Source organism: Salvelinus fontinalis, chromosome 31 (assembly GCF_029448725.1).
Source record: "Salvelinus fontinalis isolate EN_2023a chromosome 31, ASM2944872v1, whole genome shotgun sequence".
NCBI lineage: Eukaryota > Metazoa > Chordata > Actinopteri > Salmoniformes > Salmonidae > Salvelinus > Salvelinus fontinalis.
In genome coordinates this window covers 46,764,911-46,781,842 of record NC_074695.1, presented here as the reverse complement: position 1 = coordinate 46,781,842, position 16,932 = coordinate 46,764,911, and the positions used below count along the sequence as shown (strand labels likewise).

Genomic DNA, 16,932 nt, shown 5'->3' with positions numbered 1-16,932 from the left:
ATCTTGGATACAAAGACGGCTATGTAGCCAGCTAAGATCAAACAAATCAAACTGTTGTACTGTAATGAAATGAAATGTAATACTACCTGTGGAGCAAAGCGGAATGCAACTACTCGCTCCAACCCGGAAGTGCGTATCGTAGAGGGAGAGGCAATAGAAGTGTTGTTTCTTGTATTATTGTCTTTTGTGTCTTTAGAGGACTGCTTCACCTTAATGTCCCCTTTCCCCCCTTTCCCTTTTCTTCTGTCCTTATTCTTCTGTCGATTCAAAAAGAACACAGAAAGTTCCAAAAGAAATGGACAGACAAGTATTTTTTTTTACAACATGATGGAACTAGCTCACTTTGTCTGTCTTATTTGCCGGAAAGCAGTCAATTGTTTTAAACAAGCAAATTTAGAGCGACATTTTCAGTCACACCCTGCCCACTTTGACAAAACATATCCGCCACAAAGCAACCTCCAGAAATATCAAAATAGCGCAACTCAAAGGACACCAACAGATGGTGGACAGATCTAGCACTGTTACGACAGAGGCAAACAAGAGGGCCTTCACAGATGCGGAGATTGTCAAAGAATGTTTTTTTGTCCTCAGACATATAGAAGACGTAGGCGAGGACGTCGGTAAGCAACTGATGACTGACATATCCGTAGCGCAGTGTTTTAGTATTGCGCTTGACGAAAGCACTAAATGTAAGTGACATTGCCCAATTATGTGTTTGGGTCCGCTTCCCTCAAAACGTGTCGTTCAGAGAGGAACTTTTATGTTTACTGCCCCTTCAGGGGCAAACACGAGGAGAGGATATTCTGAAAGCCCTTGTTACATTTTATGCTGATTTAATCATATTGACTGGTCAAATGTGGCATCTGTGTGGACTGACGGCGCCCCAAACGTGGGAAGGAGAAGGGACTCATAGGCCTGATGAGTTAGAGAGAGGATATTCCCAAATTTGTTACGTTTCATTGTATCGTTCATCAGGAAGCGCTTGTGGCTAAACTCAAAGACTGTGACTTGCAGAATGTGATGCAGCAAGTCATGCGCGTGGTGAACATTATTATTGCGAGGGCACTGAATCACTGGCAGAGGATTACCAGACCGAATACGGCGACTTGATATTTCACAATGAGGTGAGATGGCTGTCTCGTGGCAGAGTTTTGGAAAGCCAGAGCTGGATGGACATTCTCCTGCAACATTCTCCTGCAAAATGAATTTATTTTTCTGTCGATGATGGCAAGCCGTCCAGGCCCTGCGGCAGCAAAGCAACCCCAAACCGTGATGCTCTCTCCACCATACATTACCATACAATACAGTTGATGAGGTTTTGATGTTGGTGTGCTGTGCCTTTTTTTTCTCCACACATGGTGCTGTGTGTTTCTTCCAAACAACACAACTTTAGTTTCATCTGTCCACAGAATATTTTGCCAGTAGCGCTGTGGAACATCCAGGTGCTCTTTTGCAAACTTCAGACGTGCAGCAATGTTTGTTTTTTTGGACAGCAGTGGCTTCTTCTGTGGTGTCCGCCCCATGAACACTATTCTTGGTTAGTGTTTTACGTATCGTAGACTCGTCAACAGAGATGTTAGCATGTTCCAGAGATTTCTGTAAGTGTTTAGCTGGCACTCTAGGATTCTTCTTAACCTCATTCAGCATTCTGCGCTGTGCTCTTGCAGTCATCTTTGCAGGACGGCCACTCCTAGGGAGAGTAGCAACAGTGCTGAACTTTCTCCATTCATAGACAACTTGTCTTACCGTGGACTGATGAACATCAAGGCTTTTAGAAATACTTTTGCAACCTTTTCCAGCTTTATGCAAGTCAACAATTCTTAATCTTAGGTCTTCTGAGATCTCTTTTGTTTGAGGCATGGTTCACATCAGGCAATGCTTCTTGTGAATAGCGAACTCAAATTTGGTGAATTTTTTTACAAGGCAGGGCAGCTCTAACCAACATCTCCAATCTCGGCTCATTGATTGGTTTCTAGGTTAGCGGACTTCTGACTACAAATAGCTTTTGGAAAAGTCATTAGCCTAGGGGTTCACATACTTTCCCCAACCTACACTGTGAATGTTTAAATTATGTATTCAATATAGACAAGAAAAATACAATAATTTGTGTGTTATTAGTTTAACTTGTTATGGATAGGGGGCAGCATTTTCACGTTTGGATGAAAAGCGTGCCCAGAGTAAACTGCCTGCTACTCAATCCCAGTTGCTAATATATGCACATTATTAGTATATTTGGATAGAAAACACCACCAGGTTCACCACCAATCAGCCTATACCATTGTGCGCACACCGGTTGTTACTATAAAACTGTTTGAATGATGTCTGTGAGTATAACAGAACTCATATGGCAGGCAAAAACCTGAGAAAAAATCCAACCAGGAAGTGGGAAATCTGAGGTTGGTCGTTTTTCAACTCATTCCCTATTGAAGGTACAGTGGGATATGGGTCATGTTGCACTTCCTAAGGCTTCCACTAGATGTCAACGGTCTTTAGAACCTTGTCTGATGCTTCTACTGTGAAGTGGGGCCGAATGAGAGGGGAATGAGTCAGAGGTCTGGCAGAATGCTTTGAGCTCGTGACGCTTGTTCATGTGAGAGCGAGCTCTGTTCCATAGCTTTTCTACAGACAAAGGAATTATCCGGTTGGAACATTGTTGAAGATTTATGTTAAAAACATCCTAAAGATTGATTCTATACTTCGTTTGACATGTTTCTACGGACTGTAATATGACACTTTGTCTGAACTTTCTCCTGGACCTGCCTGCGCATCGTGAGTTTAGATTGTGTACTGAACGTGCGAACAACAAGGAGGAATTTGGACATAAATGATGGACTTTATGGAACAAATCAAACATTTATTGTGGAGCTGGGATTCCTGGGAGTGCATTCTGACGAAGATCATCAAAGGTAAGTGAGTATTTATAATGCTGACTTATCCGCCATGTTGTCAACATATCTTCTTGGGTTGTGTTGGTCTCTGAGCGCCGTACTCAGATTATTGCATGGTTTGCTTTTTCCGTAAAATTTTTTTGAAATCTGACACAGCGGTTGCATTAAGGAGAAGTATATCTTTAAATCTGTGAATAACACTTATCTTTTATTAATGTTTATTATGAGTATTTCTGTGATTTGATGTGGCTCTGTGCAAATTCACGGGATGTTTTGGAGGCAAAGCCAAATGTAAACTGAGGTTTTTGGATATAAATGTGAACTTGATCGAACAAGTTAGCGGAACACAGAACGCAGTCCTAGACAGGTTAAGCACACTATGTCTATTGTTGTGACTTAGATGAAGAACAGATCAAATTTGATGACCAATTTATGCACAAATCCAGGTAATTCCAAAGGGTTCACACCCGTTTTCTTGCCACTGTATATAAATATATATAACATGGCTGTCAGCCAATCAGCATTCAGGGCTTGGAATTTATTTCCTGGTATTGTTTTGATATCCCCCCCCCCCTCTCCCATTATTCTCAGCACCGTGCGTCACCTTGTATGACATCCAAGTCAGCACAGACAGCCCGCTAGCTGAACTTACAAACTGCACCATCTATGGTGACCAAGCAGAACGGAGGTTATTTATGATGATTTTCCCTTTAAGTTGCCTCAGCCCGCTGGCTGGTAGAAAGGCTCTCATACAATTTACCAGTGAAGTTGTGTAACACCCATTGCTGATTTTCGATTTGGAGATGTGTCTGTGTGTGCCTCCGTTTTGGTCTCTGCAGCCCTGCCAGTCACTAATAGAGGAAAGAAATCAGAGTCATTCATGGTTCACAGCTCCCCAAACTCATTCAGTGGAGAAAGGGAGCGAGAGAGATGGGACATTAGCATTTGTGAAATTAATAATTCAAACGGCAGTAAATGGCATCAGCCCTTGATTCAATTTGCAACTGATATTAATCATGGCTTGTGTGCAGAAATGAGAAATTAAAAAAACTTTTTTCGGAGCGTTCTGGGCTTTTCTGTGAAGGTGTTTTCAAGCAAGACATGAACTGATTATACTCTGTGATAATGCCGAAATACAAGGCGACTGTAATTCCTCACCTATATTCATACTATAATTACTTTTCTTACATAGCTGTGAATTTCAATAGAGGGATTACAGAATATTACTGCACACATCCTACCCACCAGTCAAGATATTGTTCATGTAACATTGGCGAAGACACTGAGGCCAAATGTTAATCTGATTGAGCAAACTGCTTGTATAAAAGATGTCGGATAGCGTTTCCTGCTGCTCTGTGTGTCTGACAGAGATGGGATCAGAGTTCTGTGATGGAGAAAAATGGCCGCTGTTCAGCATTCAGGCCAGATGTTACATGGCTCCATGCTTAATGAAGGTCCTCACCTCTGAGAGACTGATGGCAGACTGGCGGTGGACTGAAGAGGGGATGGTCCCGGCACCAGCGGGCCGAAGGTGGATCATGGAAGCTCTTCTATAGATGAGTGAGAAGTGCTCCTGGGGAGAACTACATCAGGTATATGATAATAAAGAAGGAGAGAGATGGCCATAACGACATCAGGAGGAGAGGTCCTTGACAGAATAGAATTCAGCGCCGAACACAAACATACAAAGACTGTAGAAACACGACAAATAACCTGACCTTCTGTCTACATGGGCAATTACTTTCTGTTTCTTTTGTGTCCTTTCTTTGGAATTATTTTTCATTTCTCCATGTCTCTCCTACCTCTTTCACAAGTAGGATTGAAGTGTGTTCAGGGCGATGAGATTTATGCCGTAGCGGCTGCAATAGACAGAACCTTCATTATGCCGCCGGGCAGGTTCGGGTGTATTCTGGGAGGTGACCTCTGAACTGTACCATTGTATTTCATTCCTAGTGCCTTCTGTGTTCACGATGAATGTATCCATACAGCTGCTGAACATTTTGTTTAAAATGGCTCTACTGCATATGATCTAAACATCTCATCAATGTCATGTTGCTGATTTTAATTCACTCATTTGAAAATATATCTTTCTAGGGAATTGATCATTTCATGTGTCCTGCGCTAAATACTGTTGTTCTACTGAATAGTTAATATTACGAGCCACTGCGCTTCCATGGTGTAGCTGTTAATAGATCATAATGCAAGCGGAACCATCTGAATAATGAAAACCGTACTCCTGCTGCTCAGCCGATTCATTTTAGAATGAGGAAAGAGTGATTTGGGGAAAAACGAAGTGTGTTTGTTAACCCCACGTTATATATTATGTATGATGCCGTAGACTCCAGATTAAACTGTAGATTTTCCAGGCAATACGTCTCGTCTGTGGAAAGATTGTAATGTGTGCTAGGCTTTAAAAAAAGACCATCAAATTGAGTTCTTTAGTGTGATTAACCCTTTACTCAATTGGCCTATATGGATACGGCGACATAGAAATGTTTCTCACTGAAGAAATATGAACCATGGTAGCAATTGAAAGGGAACCGTTTGGAGAGTATGGGAAAATGATTAGACCAAGTAGATTGCTCTGGATACATTCCGTAACATGATAAGAATGTTCCTGAAAAATGTGGGGTAGGCGCAACAAGAGACATCACAAATTACAAGGGTTTGAGTGAGAGGACCAACTGGTGTTTCCAAATGGCCACACACTTCTACAAAGTGTGCGCAGTTCTCAAGTCATTTCAATGCATTTTTATGACTCAAAGAAGAGTCTTTAACTATAAAGTTGCTTTTTTGAGCTCTCCTAGCTGTGCCGTTCAGGAACTAGAGTATATGCACACTTGTAGTTGTTTCGTTTGGGACACAACCCTGAATGCTTTTCTCTTTAAAATGTGTGTTAAACAGAAAAGCATGGGTACGTGATTTAATATCCTAAACACAATAATACACCATTTTAAAACATAGACGTATGAAGATAATGAGTGATCAGGTTGAGAGTGAAGCAGAAAGGTGCCATTAAAAAGGTCCCCTTGTCACCTGGGGAACAATCCTGAGACACACACACACACACACACACACACACACACACACACACACTTATCCTGTCATTCAGTTTCAAATGAAATGGCTCCTGTCAGGTTGTGATGACTGTGTTCTGTTTCTCTCTACAGGAGACATGCCTCTCTGCCCATCGACGTCACAGAGAACCCCGCCAGTCTGGTGTCAGCCGGCTGTAGGAGAGGTTTCCCCTGCCGCAAGTGGAAGTCTGCCTCTTTCGGGTACAGTAACATGTTGTTTTTGTTCAGGTGTGTGTGTGTGTGTGTGTTCAGTGTGCCTGTATGGACTCCTTAAGCTTGATAGCACTGACATGTATTGTTTGGCTTTAATCACAACTGGTGCCCTCAAACTGCAGATGACCAAATCCTTTTTCACATTGGCAGTTTTGAAGTGACTGAAATCAAATCTTCTTTTTTTTTTTTTTTTGCTGTCTGAACAGACTGATATTTCAAACCTCATTCGTAGGTGGTTTGATGTAAGAAACAAATCCTATTACTGGCCTTTGTCTGAATGGTCAAATCTGATTTATTTGCCCTCAACTGGTTTTTAGACTGTTATTGGGCATATCTTGTTGCTTGCTAGCTACTCTGACAGTTTGACAACAACACGTGGTAGCTAGCTAGCTTGTTAGTGATGATTGAGTGTGCTAGAAAGCTAAACCGCTACCTAGCTGTCTCGTTGACTGCCGTGGTTAGCCAATACTTGGTTTGAAAGTTGGATCATCTTATCCTTCGAGGCTTGAAAAGTGTTCTTACACTATGATTTTGAACATTCAAAGCACATGGGAATAGACCGTGGCAGGCATTGTTGTCACCTTTGATTGCTACACAACTTCTGAGTGATAGGAAGCACAGGGTTCACCACCAATCAGCCTATACCATTGTGCACACACCGGTCGTTACTATGACAACTAGCCTAGCCATGTCAGCAAATGACTGCTTTCTGAACACCCACCCACACACCACACATACATACAATTTGGTCACTTGTAACGTGCTGTTTGACAGTCAGTAGTCCAAAACAGATTTGAGCATTAAGCCTTGTTCACACTGCAGGACTTAAGTGTTTGATGTGATTGTGTTAATGTTATAAACAGGGTTTACAGTAGAATTGCCTTCTGGTCGATATGTTGCACCATGTTTGAGTCTCTATTGGCATATTCTAGTGAGCTGGTTGTGATACCTTATCCACCTTGGGGGGACATGGCTGTTTCTTTCCCCGGACATTCCTAATGGGCATGCTGTCCATTATGTGGTCCACTAATGAGATATGATGTTGGTGTATAATACCACCCACTACCTGGACCCTGAGAGCCTCTCAATAAACAACAAGAGCCGGACGAGATAAGAGAGCACACACACAACGCACACACACACACACAGCTTCGAAAGGTTGTTGGGGGTTTCAAAGCTTCTTCACTGCCCCGTGCTTCATCATCAAATAGCAATGAGCTCCCACTCAATAGCCTTGCCTTCCTCATTATAGGCTCAAATTATCCCCCAAGCTCATACCAGGCTCATTTAAAAAACATTTACCATCTGTATCTACGGTGTGTTTATATGGAAATGAGAGACCAAGACCTGAGATATGAGTATCTTGATATTGTAGCCGTTGTGAAGTGTTTCATTGATTTTAAATGCCACGGGGTTCTATGACGTTTTCCAGAGAAACAGAGGAGATTATCGTGAACATATTGAGTAATTAGTATGTCCGGTCAGTTGTGTCCTCTGCGATTTAGCGTTTGTTTCAGGAACACATTTTAGTAGCTAATAGGTGAAATGGGTTATGACGGCCGACGCAATAATGGATGTGATTGAAGCGTGATAGGCTGGCTCGCAGCGCTGTTGTTTATTCTTTCATCATTTCACAGACTCGTTAGCATAATCAGTCCCTAATCACCAACCAGCTGACTGACGACAGAGCACAACACTCCAATATGCCCCCAACACATCAGTGATGATTTGGACAATTTACTGATTTTGTTTTCGTTGGGTTAATTTAGCCCCCAGGTGGTTATTACATTTAAATGTATTAACGCTATTAAGAAGTGTTAATTACTGCAGCTCAGCGTTGTGTACACAGTACATGTAGTATTACTGCTGAACGATTAACCGAAATTTCCCCCCCCCCCCCCATAAAAAAAAAACAACAACTAATTGACTGACTTGTGTTCAATTATTTGATTTTCCTTTTTATTAAAGTAACGTCATGTGAATAAATGATGGTTAATAAATGATAAGCAGTAATGGGCAGTCACTACCGTCATGGGACTTTTTATTAATTGTTTTACTCTGTGTTACAGCATTCAACCCACAAAAGGCATAGTGCATTTAATGTTAAAAAATGTAATCGGAAACCTGACATTTTTTTCTATAAATCGCTCAGCACTGTGCAGTAAAAGTCCTCAAAGGAAAGGTTCATCCAATTTGAATGTTATATTGTTTTTGTGCATCTCTGAGTGATGTTCTATCTATTCCCTGGGTCATTTCATGTTTTCATTTGTTTCTGAGTTGTCGTTCAAGCAGGCAGAAATCTGTCCGGTATGACGTAGTACTGTGATAAAGCTGCTCTCACTACACTGGAAGATAATAAGAATATGACTTTTAGATCGCAAGTATGTTTATCATACATGTCAGATTTCAATACTGGCCGATGTCATAACCCGGGAGGATATCTTCTCTCGAATGAGCCGTTTAGCATTATTTTGCGATAAATGTGTAATTTAACAGAGGGTCCAGCACATTTCTCCTATTTGTCAGCCTCTTAAGTCCAGGGTGCATTGCATGGTGCTGTTGCCAGAGATATTAGAGAAAGGAGATAGGAATCCCATTGGGCAATTAATGGAGGAATGTATACAATATTACAGATATGAAGTTAATTATCTCATTTCAGAAAAGATTTCCCTCTGCTGTTTCCTGAAGTCCACGATCATCTCCTTTGGTTTGTTGACGTTGTGAGAGGTTATTTTCCTGACACCACAGTCCGAGGGCCCTAGTACAGGAGAGGGCTGAAAACGCACCCTTGTGGGTCCCCAGTGTTGAGGATCAGCGGGGTGGAGATGTTGTTTCCTACCTTCACCACCTGGGGGCCCGTCAGGAAGTCCAGGACCAAGTTGAATAGGGCGGGGTCGAGACCCAGGGTCTTGAGCTTAATGATGCGTTTGGAGGGTACTATGGTGTTGAATGCTGAGCTGTAGTCAATGAACAGCATTCTTACATAGGTATTCCTCTTGTCCAGATGGGATAGGGCAGTGTGCAGTGTGAAGGCGATTGCATCGTCAATGGACCTTTTGGGGCGGTAAGCAAATTGGAGTGGGTCTAGGGTATCAGATAGGGTGAAGGTAATATGTTCCTTGACTCGTCTCTCAAAGCACTTCATGATGACAGAAGTGAGTGCTACGGGGCGATAGTCATTTAGTTCAGTTACCTTCACTTTCTTGGGGACAGGAACAATGGAGGCCATCTTGAAGCATGCGGGATTGGTAGGGATTGGGATTGGGTGAATTTTTCCGTAAACACACCAGCCAGCTGGTCTGCACATGCTCTGAGGACGGGGCTAGGGATGCCGTCTGGGCCGGCAGCTTTGCGAGGGTTAACACGTTTAAATATTTTACTCACGTTGGCCATGGAGAAGGAGAGTCCACAGGCTTTGGTAGCTGGCCATGTCAGTGGCACTGTATTGTCCTCGAAGCGAGCAAAGAAGTTGTTTAATTTGTCTGGTTTGGTTTTCTTTTTGTAGTCCGTGATTGACTCTAGACCCTGCCACATACGTCTCGTCGTTGAATTGCGACTCTACTTTGTCTCTCTACTGACCATTCATTCCTATAATTGTTGACGTAATGCATGCAAATGTTGAGCTCTCCTTGTCCCAGAATGCACCACGCGGCCCATTCATGTTAAAACGATTCCAATGGAGTTCCCATCTCTTTAAAAGTATCTCTGCTGTTGCGAATGTCAGACTCTACTTTGTGAGGCACATCGATCTGCAGGTTGAACATGGTGAGATTGTAGACTCCTAAATTGATAGTGCAGTTTGTTTAGGTGATTTCACAGCTAACTAGCTACTTCACATGCTGATATTGTCTTTGGTATTATAGTGTGTAGCTACGTTTGCTAGCTAGCTACGTTTGCTAGCCAGCCAGCTCATAGATAGCATTGCATTGTGAATGTTGTAGATGACTTGAGCTGCAACAGATTTCCACAATGGTTTTCACATGTTGCTACCAACCTTATTATAAAAAACAAATTGTCAAATATTAGTCTTAACACTGTAAATTATAGGAATGAATGGTTTTGGGTGGATTTTTTCTGTAATACATGCTTTAATGAGAACTTTCATTCCTCATGTCTGTTTTAGTTTTTTGTCTTTTGTGGCAACGATGTTTTCTTGTGCTTGATCATTTCTGTGTTGGCATTTCTTTTTGTGTTATGAGGTCGCCTTTGTCCTCCAGGACAGGACTGAATAAAGTCTCGGCACGTGATAAAACACTGAATAAATGTCCTCCTCCACAACACAAAGGCACAGTTCGTCACACTCAAGGTTAATGGAACAGATTAGTTTACGGGACTAATGGAAAACAGGCATTTACTCCGGAAGCCAATGCTAGAACTGCTTTTTACACAGTGTCACTAAGCGGATGTCAAACCATTTCTATTTTCTTTGTGATGATTATCTGCTGTGACACGGTAGGCCTGTATGAGGCCCATATTAAAGAGAGTGATTCATCTGCATACCTGTGTGCGTGCAGTATTGAAGTGTGTGTGTGTGTGTGTGTGTGTGTGTGTGTGTGTGTGTGTGTGCAGTATTGGAGAGGAGGGTAAATATTATTAGTGTGGGATTTCATATAGCTGCTGTTATCTCCTTTGGCATGCTGAATCATTATTTCATGTATTGACATTTGCCCGTTTGCTAATGTTCAACTGAAAGCGGTGCTGTATATGCTCCGTGAATACTTTCAGTATTACACACAGGTTGTGATGCAGTTTCAAAATGGTGTGTTGCGATTGTTGTGAGCGTTGTTCACACTTATACAGAACATGTTAGTCAGCTAAAGTTGCGGATAAGTTTCAATTGTTTTGTGCTAGGACTGAACTACATGGGATGTTCAGAATTGTAGATCGGCCCACTTTGTCCTCGAGCGTTAGGTATACGGTGTATTCGGAAATGATTCAGACCCCTTGACCCTTTCCACATTTTGTTATGTTACAGCCTTATTCTAAAATCGATTAAATTACATAAGTATTCAGACCCTTTGCTATGAGACTCGAAATTGTACTCAAGTACATCCTGCTTTCATTGATCATCCTTGGGATGTTTATACAACCTGATTGGAGTCCACCTGTGGTAAATTAAATGGATTGAACATGATTTGGAAAGGCACACGCGTCCATATGAGGCGAACAGTTGACAGTGCAGGTCAGAGCAAAAACCAAGCTATGACGTTGAAGGAATTGTCCATAGAGCTCCGAGACAGGATTGTGCCAAGGCATAAACACTGTAGCCTCTATCATTCTTGAATGGAAGAAGTTTGGAACCACCAAGACTCTTCCTAGAGCTGGCCGCTCGGCCAAACTGAGCAATCGGGGGAGAAGGGCGATGGTCACTCTGACAGAGCTCCAGAGTTCCTCTGTGGGGATGGGAGAACCTTCCTGAAGGACAACCATCTCGGCAAGCACTCCACCAATCAGGCCTTTATGGTAGAGTGGCCAGACACAAGCCACTCCTCGGTAAAAGGCACATGACAGCCCGCTTGGAGTTTGCCAAAAGGCACCTAAAGGAAACCATGATGAAACCAAGTATGAACTCTTTGGCCTGAATGCCAAGCGTCACATCTGGAGGAAACCTGGCACCATCCCTATGGTGAAGCATGGTGGTGGCAGCATCATGCTGTGGGGATGTTTTTCAGTGGCAGGGACTGGGAGACTAGTCAGGATCGAGGGAAAGATGAACGGAGCAAAGTACAGAACGATCCTTAATGAAAACCTGCTCCAAAATGTCAGTTTTATTTTTTATACATTTGCAAAACATTTTTTTTAACAAGATTTTTCTTTGTTATTATGTGGTATTGTGTTTTAGATTGAGGGAAACAACTATTTAATCAATTTTAGAATAAGGCTGTATGTAAACGTAACAAAATGTTGAAAAAGTAAAGTGGTCTGAATACTTTCCCGAATGCGCGGTGGCAGTCAATACCAATGCTGCGTTGTTGACAAAGATTTGCTCTGTCAATGGGCTTATAAAGTGAAGTAGAGCAATCTCTGAGGAGTAGCCATCACATTCCAGGTAACCAACACAGTTAATATAACACAAACATACCCCAGGGAAGAACTTGTTCAGGGCAGGCCTCTGCTTTTTTTTCTCCATCTCTCTTCCTATGTTTAAGGGTCATATATGTAGTTGTATCTGTGTAGTATTGGGGATGTCTATCGGACCACTGGCTTAGCTGAATCTGCTGCTGCTACTGCTGATTTCAAATGTAACAAAAGAGGTTCACTAATTTACCTTGGAACTGGAACTGCCTGGTCAGGACCCTTCGCAATATTAATTGTGCTCACGTGGCTATTCATCAAGTTTATTTTACTCACGTGAGCCACTACGCCTGGAAACCCGTCAAATGTTTTCCCTGTCCAAACTCTCTTTGTATCAACCAAAATATTTTCTTTGATTACTGGACCTCATTGGCTGATGGTTAAACATAGTTAGTGTACTGTCTTAAAATTCTCTGAAATTAAAGACAGGCCCGGTTTCATGTTGTAGTAGATGTTCTTTTCTAAGACCGATGACTCATTGGCTCTGTCAGTGACTTCTTGTGCATCTGATTGAGTCGCAGTACAGAACCGCATTAAAAGAGTTCCATTGCACTCTGTGGTGTGATCCTTCAATTAAAATAGCCTTGACTCATGAATCTGTAGACAGGAAAAGCCCTAAGTGTGTGATAAATGACTCCCCAGTTGACTTCAACAGATCCTCCTTCCTTTTCCCCCTCGCTCTCGTCTCTTTACCCCTCTCTCCTTTCTCTCTCTTGTCTTTCCTCTCTCTAGTCTAGATCTCCTCTCCACTGATCCCTCCGCACCACACCAGAATACGTCAGGGGAGATATGTTCCATCCCACAACTAACACTTCCTGATTGTGTTATTACACGTGTAGGACAACAGTGAGTTGTCCTCGTGTGATCCATGTTACATTGAAGCGCTTTGTTTATGCTTTTGTCAGAGGTTTGTCAAATTTGGTCAAGTCTGTTCAAGTGTGCAGTGAGAGCACTGCTTTTATTGTCTGCTTGTTGAGACTTAGAGAGAAAGTGGAGCAGTGAGCCAGCCCAACAGGGACAGTGGATTGCAGTTTATTGTGTGACAGGGTAATTGCTCTATACGATTTATCAGCCAAGGGGATGAAATATTCAAAGGCATCTCGCTGCAGAGATACTTGAAGGGCACACATCTTGAAACGGCACACTACTGTGTATATACACTGAGTGTGCAAAACATTAGGAACCCCTTGCTAATATTGAGTTGCAACCCCCCTTTTGCCCTCAGAACAGCCTCAATTCGTCGGGGCATGGACACTACAAGGTGTTGAAGGCGTTCCACAGGGATGCTGGCCCATGTTGACTCCAATGCTTCCCACAGTTGTCAAATTGGCTGGATGGCCTTAGGGTTGTGTTTGGTATGCTCAGTGTATCATATAATATACGGCGTTTAGCTGACACTTTTATGCAAAGCGACTTACATTCATGCCTCCATACATTTTACATATAGGTGGTCCCGGGAATCGAACCCACTAACCTGGCATTACAAGCACTGTGCTCTACCAACTGAACTACAAAGGACCACTCACAATAAACACGTGGACAGAGCATGCATTACCTGATTGGAAATGGGATGGAAGTACATTATATTGCCAGTGCGATGTGTGCAGAAGCTGCACTATTTACTGGATGTAGATTCTCTCTCCCTCAGCCTGCAGAGCTCAGGGCTTCCCGGTCTGGTTTATGATACACTGTAGGCTCAATCTCCCTCTCACTCTTTCCTCCTTCACATTCTCTGTATTTCTATATCCCTCTCTCCCACACTCCCTCCCTCATGTGCTCTCTCTATTTCGCTCTCTCTCCTCATCCTTCTCTCGCTCTCTCTCTCTGTGTGTGTGTGTGTGTGTGTGTGTGTGTGTGTGTGTGTGTGTGTGTAACTATTGCACCACACGTCTCTCTATTGATTACTCGATACGAGGGTTGGGGTGAGGCTATGAGGTCATGCGAGAGGTGTAAATCCCCCCCTGACTTCTACCCAGCAATCAGGGGATGTCCTGAGGACATTTGGTGACGTTCCCATTTGGTCCCTTATGGGATTCAGCGCAACGTTTATCCCATTGATAACAGCACCAACCGGGTACTGGTTGGTGTTTTGTGCCGGCCAGGTTCTGATGTGCTATCTGCAGGCCGGTACGGATGGCCGGACGGACAGCGGGAGGAAAGGAGGGAGGGATGGATCTGAATGATCCACTAGCTCCATTTTCATACATTAATAATTCAGAGGTTTTATGATCTTCATTACAGTGACTGGACGTTTCAGAGGGATTTGGTTTGTGGCTATCTCAGGCGCCTGGCTGCGGTAGTAACACAGCTCAGCCTATTGATTACTGGAATGGTCTGCCCTATTCCTGCATCAGCGGCTGCTGGTAGTGCTTCTGTTAGTGGCCAGTGTGTTATTTGTTGCATGTTGCTTCCGGGTAGCCGTAGCCAGGAGGCAGACTATAATACTGGGTTGAGGTGCATGGGTTCACTTCACACAGAGGAGAGGGAACAGAGTGAGAATAAGTACTATAACAATACAGTTCTGTACATGGATCGATGGCTATATACAAGTTCTGGAGAGATGGATGTATGGATCGGATATACTGTATACAGTTGAAGTCAGAAGTTTACATACACCTTAGCCAAATACGTTTGAACTCAGTTTTTCACAATTCCTGACATTTAATCCTTGTAAAAAATACCCTGTTTTAGGTCAGTTAGGATCACCACTTTATTTTAAGAATGTGAAATGTTAGAAAAGTAGTAGTGATTTTTTTTCAGCTTTTATTTCTTTCATCACATTCCCAGTGGGTCAGAAGTTTGCATACACTCAATTAGTATTTGGTAGCTTTGCATTTAAACTGTTTAACTTGGGTCAAACATTTCAGGTAGCCTTCCACAAGCTTCCCACAATAAGTTGGGTGAATTTCGGCCCATTCCTCCTGACAGAGCTGGTGTAACGCTTTTTTGGTTACTACATGATTCCATATGTGGTATTTAATCGTTTTGATGTCTTCACTATTATTCTACAATGTAGAAAATAGTAAAACTAAAGAAAAACCCTTGAATTAGTAGGTGTGTCCAAACTTTTGACTGGTACGGTACATATAGATACATATCCTTTTAAAATATATATAAAACACTTAGGCTTGGTTTGTTTTTACTCCTGTCCTTCTTCTACCTTCAACCTCTCCCATCTATTTATGATGTCCATCCAGTTTGCTTTCTGTATTCCATATATATTTCAACTGTGCTGTGATGTTCCACAAAAGATCTGAACATTTCTACTCTCATAGTTTCTACAGATTGTAAATGAAAGATACAAATGTTTGCTAAAAGTATTATTAGTCTCATCTGCAGAGTTGGCTCCAGGTAAATGTTGCAATTCTTCAGCCATTCCTGGGACTGACCAAAAACAAGCTATTGTACATATGCACAGAACCAAAATAAACAATCTAATGACTGTCACTTTGTAGCAAAATCTGCATTGCCGGGAAGGTTGCATCCCCCATAAATAGAATGTTATTTATAATGAGAGGCCGACAGACAATTTCCTTACTTTTTCCATCTTCCACTTGCCTGTTCCATTTTTGCGGTAATGCTGCAATTAGTTGGCTGTAATTTTGTGTAGGACAGACATTTCCATATATTTTTGTTATTGGCACAGCTGTCAAGTTAGCTGCATGTGTGACCACTCCACCAGTCCCATTTATGATAGAATTTACAAAGATTATACTTATTTTTTTCTTTTTTTTAATCATTTACTATTTACATTTAACCACACTATTTGTTGAATTACTTGTTCTGTCTTTTCTGGTGAATTAAACTGAAATTGCAACTAACTTTCTATGGCTTGTTTTAAAACTCAAATCAAATCCATTTTTATTTGTCACTTGCGCCAAATACGACAGGTTTAGACCTTACAGTGAAATGCTTACTTACAAGCCCTTAACCTACAATGCAGTTTTAAGAAAATAAATAAATAAGTAACAAGTAATTAAAGAGCAGCAGTAAAATAGCAATAGCAAGGCTATATACAGGGGGTACCGGTAGAGAGTCAATGTGTGGGGGCACCGGTTAGTCAAGGTAATTGAGGTAATATGTACATGTAGGGAGAGTTATTACAGTGACTATGCATAGAAAGCAACAGAGAGTAGCAGCAGCATGAAAGAGAGGGCGTGGGGGGGCAATGCAAATATTCTGGGTAGCCATTTGATTAGATGTTCAGGAGTCTTATGGCTTGGGGGTAGAAGCTGTTTAGAAGCCTCTTGGACCTAGACTTGGCGCTCCGGAACCGCTTGCCATGCAGTAGCAGAGAGAACAGTCTATGACTAGGTAGGCTGGAGTCTTTAACAATTTTTAGGTCCTTCCTCTGACACTACCTGGTATAGAGGTCCTGGATGGCAGGAAGCTTAGCGATGTACTGGGCCGTACGCACTACCCTCTGTAGTGCCTTGCAGTCAGAGGCCGAGCAGTTGCCATACCAGGCGGTGATGCAACCTGTCAGGATAATCACGATGGTGCAGCTGTAGAACATTTTGAGGATCTGAGGACCCATGCCAAATCTTTTCAGTCTCCTGAGGGGGAATAGGTTTTGTCATGTACTCTTCACAACTGTCTTGGTGTGCTTGGACCATGTTAGTTTGTTGGTGATGTGGATGCCAAGGAACTTGAAGTGCTCAACCTGCTCCACTACAGCC

At 42.4% G+C, this 16,932-nt stretch overlaps 1 protein-coding gene across 2 annotated transcripts in view; it reads left to right on the top strand.

The window, feature by feature from the left end:
• LOC129830406 (IQ motif and SEC7 domain-containing protein 1-like) overlaps positions 1-16,932 on the top strand; it is a 176,379-nt gene that overhangs the window by 51,437 nt on the left and 108,010 nt on the right. For both annotated transcript variants that reach the window (XM_055892961.1, XM_055892968.1), the window contains exon 3: positions 6,059-6,166. In XM_055892961.1, the coding sequence (XP_055748936.1) occupies positions 6,059-6,166 (108 nt within the window). The remainder of the gene's footprint in view (positions 1-6,058; positions 6,167-16,932) is intronic.